We start from the raw sequence: 12,203 nt of genomic DNA, 5'->3' as shown, positions 1-12,203 counted from the left end.
TCTTTATGGAAAATAGGGTCATCCGCCAACTAACTTAGCATAAATACTGGAAACAGTACCTCTAACGCTCACTAATAAGACTAGAATACAAAAAAAAAAAATTGTAAAAACGTTTTGGTTGTTCATACCAAAAAAGGCTATCTATTACATATAAAGCCAGATCAACAGAGATATCGCACAATTAGTATTTCTGCAAAAGTATTTCCTGTTTACTTTTGCAGATTATTTTTGGTGACAGATTGTTCTTTTTCAACTTTCAAGCGTATAAGAAACATCAACTCAGCACTTAGCACAAGTTGTTTGTGCACATCATTGAAATGTGTATAGATCTGGACGTATTCATCTGTGCAAAGAAACTGCATGTGTTTTCCATTTCTGTGCATATGTATGTTTTTTTTGGTGCGTGCATTTGTGCGTGTCAGTGGGGGTTTGCATGCTTCTCTAATGCAGCTGCACCATGGCTGTAGGTTGGAGAAGTGGTTTCCTCCTCAATACAATGGGGACTCTGTCAGTCAGTGTTGTTTTAGAAAGGGGGCCTCATCCCCTGGTGCCCTTTGTGCCGCTACACTCTTTTTACAGGGACACTCAGAAGAACTGCTGTAAACCCATTTAAAGAGCCAGTGGATTATAGCAGCTACCTCTCCTACATGATGTAATTATTTCCCAGGCCTTCCTTCAATGACATACAGTAGCTTTTCTCTATCTTCTGCTTTTTCAAGACTTCTGTTTCTACAGTAAAATTAAGGTGAATGAAGTCTTATTGAGAAACAAAGGGGAACTTTTTCAGACATCACGGGTGACGTGATTCAGTCGTTCTCATGTGAGCTCTACGTGTCTTGACTGTTTTGGTTCCTCTTTAGTTCATTATCACCGTTTCCTCCAATACAAACCTCAACCATGAAGATAAATCCAATTTAATTCAAAACTTTTATTTGTACACAGCCCTGGTTCAGATTGGTCGCCCTTTTCTTTTTGGCCGACCTTCACCTTCTTAACTTGGGAGTGTGCCAAGAGGCATTTACCAGCATGAGTTATTGAGGCATTCATGTACCTGCATTCTTGACATTCCCGGTGTATATCATCTGTTGGCCGGGGCTTCCCTGGCCCCTGCTCGGACGCACGCAGGAGAACAAACAGGATGTTGGCCACGCAGGAATGACTGTATTTACCGATTGTAGTATTTATTTATAACTCAGTCCTAACCTAGCTTATATCCTTGTTTGTCTTCACGTTTCCTAGTTACAATGTTTAAAAATAATAATAAATTGGACAATATAGTTGTCAGGTGGGATTGCTGGGATAGTTTTATCTCTCTGTTGTTTTGGAACACAAAAACGTATAAGCTAATTTGGTCACGTTTGAAGCTTGAGGAACATCTGGCTTCAGAAGGACATTTTCGTCATTATCTCAGGCTGTGGCCATTTGTTCGACTCAAAGAACCTTGTGATGATAACGGTCTGTCGCTATCACCGCTGTCGATCATCACTGCCATGTCACCGGGTAAATAAATGGAGGAGCAAATGGGTTTTGGGAGGTAGTTCTTGATTTATCAACCAAAAACCAACTTCCTTTTGCTTTGGCTGGCTGTGAAATGACCATTTGGTTTTGAGTTGTAAAGACGTGAGTTCATGAGAGAATAGAGGGCTTAGAGTATAGAATAGAGTGCAGGCAGATGAAGGGAAGGCAAACACCCTCCAAAATTCACTAGTTTCAGTTTAAAATGTGAGGATTAGCGGGGTTTTTTAATTTAATTTTTAATGTATGTGTTTGAATTTTTGACTCTTGGACTGACTAAACTTTGAAGATGTCACACTGAACTTTCGAAATAGTGATTTCAAATTGTCAATGTTTTCTGAGATTTTGTTAAATTAACAATTCACAGGTTAGTGGGGGAAATTATCGATAGCCTTAATTTATATCTTAAGCGATATAAACTAAGAAGAGTTTAAGATGTGTATTGGTGGAGAAATGGAAGTAAATGATGTCAATTATGTTTATCGATTGTGTTGCACTGTTTTCCCTTTTACATGCTTTAAGTTTCACATGTCAAGAATGATGTTTGGTCACAGACTGACGTTTGCATGTAAATGAGGTGTGACCTTACCTGTTGTGCTAATATCTTAATAAGCACGCTCTTACCTGAGTCTGTTTGCTTTGTAAACAAGGACACATATTGAGTGGACAGGCTAGAGTACGCAGCTACATGAAAACTTCTCCACCTGTTAGAAAAACATCTTGTCCTCTCTGATTTCTGCCCCTCCCACCTCCAGGCTCTGCCTTTGGAAACCTGGTAGCATCTGCATTGTTGGCCTCCCAGTCCTCCAGTATCTTTGTCCAGGACTCATGCTTTGTTGTGATTGCCTGGTTCGGGTTACCTCGCCAAAGAGCGATAGGGTGATTGGATGTCTGCTCATAGAAAGGGTGGGCAGTGTTTTCACACACTCTGCTCTGTCGCTTTCAATTCCACGAGGCTTACCTGGGAACTGGAAAAACATCTACAATTAATTTGTACAAACATAAACACATTGGATGTGCAAAGAACACTCACACATGCTCATATTACACGTAACAGAAGGCACAAACATGACATTAATCAGGGCAGTTTGTGATTTCCTGAAGAGTTAAGGAAGTCCCTGCAGCCCGGTGACGACAATGTCTCATCCTGTCTCCTCTCATTGTGTTTCAATAGCAAGGAAAAGGAGGAATCCAAACAATAACGTTCATTAATGAAAAGCGGGTGTGATTCACACTTACGTTTACCATGAATGATGTCATTAAATAAGGTCATTGTGCCTCGTTAAGCCCCACCTGATGTCGTCATCAGGGCATGTGGCATCTACAGTGTAACAGACAGGCGCCCAGATGTTGGTTTTGTATTTCCCCGTCCTGTTCCTCTTAGCGTCCGTTATGGTGCAGATGCATTTATCTTGAACTATGTCCATCCAGCGCTGGCAAAAGCAGTGGATCATCACTTTCTTTTCTCATTGTGAGGGCCTGAAATAGGCTTAAATAAAACACAATCATGCCAAGTCCCATATTCATTCTGTTTTCTTTCCCTCCTTGTTGGTTTATTGGTCTGCCTCCAGACAGGGATCAGTGGCCTGCATTTTTCCAACCTCTTCAGACCATTACGCTTACTTCAGCTACGGGTCTTATCTCTCCCCTCATTGCCTGGTCCAGTATTTTCCTTTATTACCGGATCATTGAAATATGTTCCGAATTTTTTTTTAATTTTCATACATAGCTGAGGTGCTTTGAATCAATATATGCCAGTGCTTCTTTTTTTATTGAGAAAAAAGATCCAGACATGTTTTTTTCTCGAATATTTTTAATGATAACATTTTTGTTATCAATAATACTGTTACTGTTGATCAGATATTAGAGTCCTGGCAGCCAACTGAACACATTTAAAATGTCAGCCTTTTATTCTCTGAAAAGTAAAGCAAGTGTCAAAGGATTAACTTCCACACAGGATCTGAAAAAGCTGATCCATGCTTTTATTTATTGAGGTTACTAAAAGTTTCTTTTCAAAGCTAAAGCTGAAGCTTTAACAATAAATAAATAAAACATATATTACATTATTTCTCAAGTCTCTAAACTGGCAACTGAAAGGTCAGATTATTGATTTTAAAATCAAGTTATGTGTCTATAAATCAATTGATGGGTTAGGACCACCATCTATTGACACTGGTATACATATTTATAGCTTTGAAGGGGTAGTTTGACATTTTGTATCTACGTCTTCTTGCTGAGGGTGAGATGAGAAAATCAACACTCTTCTCACATCCGTCTACAATCAGCTTAACGAGCCTCACATTTTGTGTTCAGACAAGACAAGAGAGTGGTTTTGAGCTCCTCCTTTAACTCTCGGCAAATAAGCATATTTCACAAATGTTAAACTATTCCTTCAATATTCAGATTTTCTACTTTTACTGTTATTTTCTAGTATTTGTCATTGTTTATCTGTTCATCTTGTACTGGCAATCTGTGCAGCGCCTTGAATCGCCATTGCAGAAGAAATGTCCCAGACGTTAGTGAATAAATGAACCTGCCTTTCTTTGAATGTTTGATTTCAGCTCCGTGCATTGTGGTACGCAGCTGTGACCCTTTGATTATGTCGGCTCACAGTAGTTGTACCGTAAGTCCCTTCTTCCTGGAACCCGTCCCGATGAGCACACACTCAGACTGGTTCTGGGTAACGGGGCAGTCTGGGCCTCGATGTCTGATCTGCTCTGGCTCTGTCCAGCAAAGTGAGCTCTCTAGCCACACACTTCTTTCCCTCTGAGCTGATGAGAACTCAGTCTGGCCTGTGTCAACCTATCAAAGTAGATAAAAACATAGACTGTGGGTTTCCAACCCACCAAGAGCTCAAATTGAATTGAATGCATCTGCTTTGTTCAGGTTTGGTCAGGTTATCAATCTGAACATTGGATTTACATGGAATAAAGCAGAGCACAACACCTTATTATTGTGTCTTGTGTATTGATATTATCGTTAGTGTTATTGGATACAGCTATGTCCACTTTACATGGGCTTACAAGCCACCACTAATTCATAAAAGCTAGATTCAGAATGCTGCACATGCATTTTTGTCAGATCTTCACTGATTTACAAAAAATACAAAAAAACATTTACTATGATACAGAGTACATAGTACATATCTCTCCCAGGCTTTTGTGACAAAGTAAATACACTTGTGTGTTCTCTACAATAACAAACTCTGAAGCTCAGAGTCAGTTTGGTTTGCTGTATGGCGGTGTTATATCTTATCCTGACTGAAAGTGTGAAGCTGGAAAACAAGATCAGGGGGGAACCATCTTGTCACTCTTTTCCATTTGTCTATCTGGCTGGAGTTTCTAGTCATAAACTCAACTCCTGGCTGATTGTAAATCAGCTCAGATTAGGAAGCTGTCCAGTTTAGAGCAGACAGCGTTGCCCTGTTGACTCTCCGTGTCTGCGGCGGCCATGGGCTCTGCAGCATCCCCCCTCAGTTGTTGGGGTTATGCGTGACTTGACTGCTCTGCTGAGTCCCTGATGGCTCTCCTGGACTCTCCATGCCTCCTTAACCCGAAACCTGACCCCCTCAACTACTTTACTGTTGAGTCTTGAAAACCTCTGTCTTCCTTTGTCGACGGCTCAAATGTCTCTCTGTGCTTAATTCTCCTCCACAACATCCTTTTACCTCTAAATGTGAGACATATATACTTCCCTTGGTTTGTGCATAATATGTTCTCTTTTTTAGGCTTATTTACCTTTTTAAATATCCAATAAATTCCTTCTTTTTTATATACTTTATTGGTGACTATGCACAATATGATATACAGGGATCAGAGAACAAGTATTTTCATTTGTTTGTGTATGTGTTGATCAATTTACAATAGTAAGGAAGAAAATAACAGGAAAATAATATAAATATCCAATAAATTCCAACACTATTTTCAATTAAACGGTAAACCATTTTTTCCCCAGGGAAAAGCAAAACATTCTCACATTTAAGAGGCTGAAACCAACGAATGTTGTTTATTTTTTGTAACGATTAATCACTGAAACCAAATTTACGTTGATCGATTTTCTGTCATTTTCATTAGATCTTATTTCCTCCATTATATTGTTTTTCACCACATGTATTTACTCCTTTTCTGAACTGATTTCTGTGAACAAATACTTTAAATAGCAAGCAAGATTGATAGTGTAATGGTATTTTAACAAGTTACATTACAGTGTTTTCTTTCTCTTCCTTGGAAACTCTGCCCCCTGTGCTCAACATGGGGGCCTAATGATAGCAGAGTTAGTGGTGATAATAGAACCAGTCCATCTGGTTGCACAGTGTACTGGTGTTGTGTTTTCGCCGGATTTTGCTCTGCAAAGCACCAGGGGACAGACACTGACCCTGCCCACCAGCCATTGTTAGCAATTTTCTATGAGGAACTCAAATGTCAAAGTATGGGAATGGCACAGCACCAAATCAAAACAAAGCGCCACATTGAATCCTTCGGAAAGCCAGTCTCAGGTCAAACAAGAAAGGCCTTGCTGGAGGAGAGAGTATGTGGGCAACATGGCAACATAACAAGCGCCAAACATTTTTGACATTTCTGTAGTATTTTACTCCTAAAATGGGCCGATGAATCCCAAACTGGGCCACTGCCCCCTCTCCCCCATAAAACAACTTTTTTCTAGCTTCTTATAAACACAGGAAGGGCAAGATTGTATCACTGTGGGAGAAAGTGAAATGAAATTAGCTAAATTGGGTTACGTGGCTCAAATTAACCAAATCTAGTCAGAAAGGAAACATCCTCTCTGCCTTTTGCCTTTTCGCAGGAGAAACCACTTCTTTACCTTCTCTGTCAATAGAGAAACACTTTTTTACACCCATAACATTTGTAGCTTCACACTGCTCACGGTCCCACCTGTATTTGTTTCCATTACCTGAGGCTCTAACTGACAAAGAGCAGGACAGTACTAAACATCAAAGTCTTGTGCACCTATATTGCATTTACTGATTGTTTTTTTTCACTTCTAATTCATGTTTTTATTATTATTATTATTATTATTATTATTATTACTGAAATCCAATATCAGTGGGAAGGTTTTTACTTAATTTTGCAAATAAATAGTTTAAAGATTGCAAATGTAAAGACCACATTTTTAGATGCACAAGCAGTTTATAATAGGCCCTACAGGACATTACGTGTTAACCCAGCAGCTGAATCCACTGCCCAACCTTGTTCCTCAGGAAAGGTTTTGTCCACTGTCATGAGCAGTGTTTGCTTTTGAACATTGCTTTCATTTACTGTTTGCATCACAATTCAAGCCTATGAAACACTATTATATGTATTGTATTGATCCACTTGGCACACAGTGCAGTTGGTACTTCTTAGTCATTACTTAATTATGAACAAGGGTCAATCCACTGAAACCTAGGTGGACTGCGACAAAAGATTATTCTCATTATCAATTAATCTGCCCATTTATTTTCTCAGTTACCGGTTTAAATGTCCTAAATTATTGAAAAATGTTTCAATAATTCCTCCTTGGGTTCCCCAGAGCCCAAGGAGACATCTGCAAATGTCTTGTTTTGTCTGACCAACAGTCCAAAATCTAAACATTCAATTTACCGTTATATACAGTATGACAATAAATGACATTTGAGAAGCTGGAATCAGCAAATATTACATGCAACTGAAAACAATAATCCATCATCAAAATAGTTCATGTTAGAAATAAATGTTCTTGTTGACTAATTGATTAGTTAACTAATAGTTTTAGCTGTACAGTAAATCTTAATGTTTTTTCTTTCATTGATTAATTTAATTAATAAGAATGCAATATGTCCGCTGAGTTTTCTTTTGATAATCACCAGCTGGAGGTTATTATTTACTGGACTAGTAGAAATTATCAGTAACCAATACTCATTAAAGGAGTGTCCATTCCATGTTCAAAATGCTCAGAGAGAGATCATTTATTAGAGACAGATACAGATGTGTTTTATTACTCTTCCCTTCCGAGTAGGATTGTCCTAAAAACTGTATCGGAGGTGAAATTTCTCCCAGGGGAGAGAGAGGAGAGAGCAGCTCGGGGGTCAAACAAGAGAGGAAATTTACTACTATAAACAAGACACATTCCTGCTTTAATTCTGGACATCTGGTATGCATGTTGCTTCTTTCCTCTGTCCTGCCATGGATTCATAGAGCAGGTTATGTCAAAGGCCCCATAAGCAACATCTCTGCACTGTTTCCCACTACAATTATAACTGTCAGGCATTGCTATTTTTACGTTTCTCAGGGTTTCTCTTTGGCTTCCATCTATAATTTAAGTTTACTTCATGTACTTTTGTGTTTGCTTTCAAATTTGTGATTTCAGAAATATGCTGTTTAATGTAAAAGTGTTAGTCAGCTGTCAAGAAAAGCAGAAAGACTGTTTCTTTACCTCAGTCCGCTTTTAGACGGCATGATTCATGATGTGCTGACGGAGGGAACAATACCCATGTGGAACACTTATTTTAAGGATACTCACATGTGATGTTCCACCCTTATAGTGACTAAGGGGTTGCTATAGTAACACGTATATTTCATGTATTTGTTCATGTCTCAAACATTCCACCAGTGGAACAATGTTAGTGTGAACATCACGTCTGGCCTTGGATGGGTTAACAGGGTGCTGCATTTTAGAGGGGAGGCTGAGTTATAGCTGAAGGTTGAAGGTCAAGCTGACAGGCCGTTTGTGGCCGGGCTGCCAGAGTTCTGTTGGTACGGGTGTAAATGAGGGTTCCCAGTGCAAACAATCCCTCATGTCTCTTCAAAGAGAAATGCTGAGGTGATTAGTTTCAGGGACTGGCAAGCTCCCTCATATTGTTGTGCTTCCTCATTTTTAAGATTTCCGTGTCAACCCCTGTTGACAAGCTCTTGGCTCAGTCAACGAAGTTATTTCATCAAATGCTTGTGTCGTTTAGTTATTTTTTAAATGTTGTCAAGAGGTCATAAAACGCTTAAGTGTGTGTGTGTTGGTCTCCAAACACAAATTAGAGCATTTAGGGTTTAATTTGAGCCACAGTAAACTGGCTGCCTCAGGACCTCTCGTGTGGCGTTCAAGTGTTTTTTTTATGGCTGGACTAGATGTCAGGTCTGGTAATAGGCCCACACTTTGGTACTAGCTTGTTGTGGTTAAAATGAAGGTGTTGCCTGAACAATACTGAGACTCCAAAGTGCAGTGGAGATGCAGACCATCTCCTGCGGCAGGATGCTGTCAGCACAGAGTGTCAGCACAGGAAGTGAGGTCAGGGTCTAAGTCTCCAAAATGTTGTTCTCTGCTGTTGGTGACAGAGGCCTGTAAAGTCCCAGTCAATGACACACACTCAGTCAGAGCTGCTTTAAAGAGTCAAATCAACAGAAAAAAGGAAATATGTGGTCAGAAATGAAACTAATGCTCACATCTTCTATTTTCAGAGTTCCATGAATCTGCCTCCAGACAAAGCACGGCTCCTCAGGCAGTATGACAATGAGAAGAAGTGGGACCTGATCTGCGACCAGGTGCATTCAAAAACTCTTTTTCATAAACTACAAAACCAGCACTCACAATATACACTAAGCTGCCGTCATTACTATACTCATTCTGCACCAGCACAGTAACTTGAGCAAACTACACATTACAATGCTTACTCTGTTGTGTATTTTCAGGAGAGGTTTCAGGTGAAGAATCCTCCTCACACCTACATCCAGAAGCTACGAGGATACTTAGACCCTGGAGTCACTCGGAAGGTGGGAGAGTACTAATGTCCTTTCAAATATAGCGTCCACTTAAAGGGGAACTCCACCGATCAGTCTGTTTACAGGTGTTGGGGAGTACTTCTGCATATGTGGGAAAAAATTTCATAAAGCCTTTTGTGGCTGATAAACTCGGATAAAGGTGAATAAAGGCTGAAGGCTACACGTTTTGAAAATAAATAAAAAATAGGTCTGTAGAAAGAAGTGAGGTTATAGCCCGCTCTTCTCCTCATCTCTGCTTGAGGTTTTACGTTACCCAGTGCTAGCACAACATACTCGAATCTCGAAATGAACTATCGGTGGTTGAGTTGCATTCTGGGTATTGTGGGCTCCAACAAAGTATAAACAAGAAAGACAAATGCCTTTTTAATAAGTTTTTATTAAACTGTAGTTTGTGAATCCACCAGGCAACAAAAGTGTAATGCTAATTAAGTACTGTTTCAAAAGGAACCTGTAAACTCTCACTGCTTATTAAAAACCTGCACTATTATATCTCTACAGCAATCTCTGTGCTTTCATTGTGTTACAGAAGTTTCGCAGACGGGTGCAGGAATCTACCAAAGTCTTGAGGGAGCTGGAGATCTCACTGAGGACGAACCACATCGGGTAATCAATACTTTGCCTCTTCAAAACTGTTACACAGATCTATTTAACGGTGCATAAACCTGAAGGAACCCACATGATTGTTTTCCCTGGTAAAGAATAGTCCTTTCTGGGCTCTTGCTGCTGCAGGGACCCAGAGCTCTTTCTGGTGCCAAGATATCCTCCATTGTTCTAACTTGCCAAGCTCTGCAGCTCCACTTCATAGAGCTGGTCCTCATAATGCCCAGATGGTAGCTATTGTGCTGCCCCTTCCACTCCCCCATAGTGTTGAGCAGGAAGCTTTGTTGTGTGTGCCAGAGGGACAGGAAGCCTGATGACCAATGCTGAGCCCAGGGGAAAAGCACAAAAACAACACACAAGGATACTTTTCTGTTTACACATTTTAAAGCACACAATCCTTTTTTTGTCGTAGTTTGTCATGGACATTTAATACTGTATAGTTCCCGACACATCGCAGTGTATGCAGATGTTATGTGAAGCCTTTCTATCCTTTATCTTCACTGTTGCAGACATGATCCTTGACTTTATAATCTGATGTCACACACATACTTTCACATAATAAATGTGCTGCAGTGACCGCTGTGTGCCGCTGAATTCCCAAACCAAAAGAAGCCTGTAAAAATACTTTAACTTTCCATAGCATTCGTGGCGCGCCAAGAATAACTCATATTGTATTAGGCCTCATCAATAAAGTTCTGTTTCAATGCATTTCCCAGAAAGACTTGCAGGCAGAGAAAAAAGAAAGTTATTTTCAGGAGACTTTTGTGGATGGGATTAAGTATAATAGATGCCGGTTTTATGCATGTCTGTTTCCTGGGCCTGTCCTGATGTGTTATTCCAGAATTTGCCAAGAAAATCTGAAATAGCAACTGGTTGGCGAGGAGCAGAGGGAGGAAGAGAGGAAGGAGTGAGGGGTCAGTGGCAGGGAAGGAGAAACGGGAGGGAGGGTGGTGGTAGACAGGAAACTGATGATCAAGCCCGCCTCCTTATCCAACCCTCCTCTCCTTTCCTCCTGCACCCAATCTTCTTACTGCTTTGTTTGCTTTCCTCAGTTCTTCTCCTCACCTCCCTCCTTCCCTCCCGTCGCTACTTTGAGGCTCTGATTGCTTTCCTGCCTGACTCACCATTGGCTGACTGTCATCCTACCCAGCACCCCAAGACTATTTTAAGAACCTTTTACCCCAATCCTGTCCCCCCCTGGAGTTCTCTGAAGACATGGGGAGGAGGTGAAGGGGGTCTGTGGGGGAGGCAGACTAAATACTGTTGACTGTCAGAGATTCGACCTGAGCTCAGCTCCTTCAGCCATATGTCCTCCACATTCTTTCACTCATCGCAATGGGAATTCCTTTGTTTGGAGTTGTTTCTCTCTCCAAAAAACTGTAGTTAAATGTGCTCAGGTTTACTTTCCATGACATTCCTGCCAAGTTCCTTCATTTGGCCCCCCCGCAGAGCTGCCTTAAAGGATCATTCTGGTTTAATACAAGGGTTTTAGTTTTTGCTATCAGTTATGATAACATATTTGCTGTAATATATACAGGTGATATTGCTAGAACAATGAGTCAGACGGGAGAAACACATGCTGTCGTACAATCAGACAGAAAGTTTACCCGAATTATAGAAACTATATTATTCCAGGGAATATTGTGAGCATGCACAACTGCAAGTTGATGGATGAATTAACAGTTTGGGGAACAATTTTGCCTTTTATTTTATTAATAATCTTTCACTTGGGGTTTTGTTCAAAACCTGGGCAATCGTCTGACTGCTTTTGTTTGCTGCCCTGTCTGAACAATTAACTTGGTCAGAAGGGGAAAAATGCCTCAATCAGTCTTCAGTCTTAAATCGGTCTTTTTTTTTTGCCCAACCAACTGTCCAAAATCCCAATTTATTGAATTGTTTTAATGTAATACCAAGAAGTGCAGCAAATCCCCACATCTAAGAACCTGCAATTCTACAGTGAAGCCCAGTAAGCGTCAGGAAAGTCAGTGGAGATAGGAACTAAAACATACATACATATACATCGCTCATCTATGTATACATCTGCCTCTACTTGGGCCTCCATTTTGCTACAAATTCCTTGTAATTACTTTTATAGAACGTATTCTAATATTTTAAGTAGGTATTTGTTTAAATCCATTATTTCAAGTCATTACACTTAATAAGACAAATCATTTTTTGGGTTATTATTGTTGACAGGGAGGATGCCCAAAACCAGATTTTTACAACCTGATACAGATCAATTCCTGAACTACTACATTTTCTCTCTGTTTCACTTTATTTTTTTGCATAAGTAGGTCAAATGTAATGTAAAATGCAATCCTAAAGGATAAAAGGACACGG

General features: G+C 40.1%; 1 protein-coding gene across 1 annotated transcript in view; it reads left to right on the top strand.

Annotated features, from left to right (window-relative positions):
- The window catches only part of fmnl3 (formin-like 3), a gene marked incomplete at its 5' end in the record, with an annotated part of 30,330 nt that overhangs the window by 4,421 nt on the left and 13,706 nt on the right, over positions 1–12,203 (top strand). Inside the window, 3 exons of the mRNA XM_079226191.1 lie at positions 8,943–9,026; positions 9,174–9,254; positions 9,790–9,866. Of these exons, the coding sequence (XP_079082317.1) occupies positions 8,943–9,026; positions 9,174–9,254; positions 9,790–9,866 (242 nt within the window). The remainder of the gene's footprint in view (positions 1–8,942; positions 9,027–9,173; positions 9,255–9,789; positions 9,867–12,203) is intronic.

This window comes from Taurulus bubalis, assembly GCF_910589615.1.
Source record: "Taurulus bubalis genome assembly, chromosome: 11".
NCBI lineage: Eukaryota > Metazoa > Chordata > Actinopteri > Perciformes > Cottidae > Taurulus > Taurulus bubalis.
The sequence above is the reverse complement of the archived record's forward strand: the minus strand, read 5'-3'. Positions and strand labels throughout refer to the sequence as shown.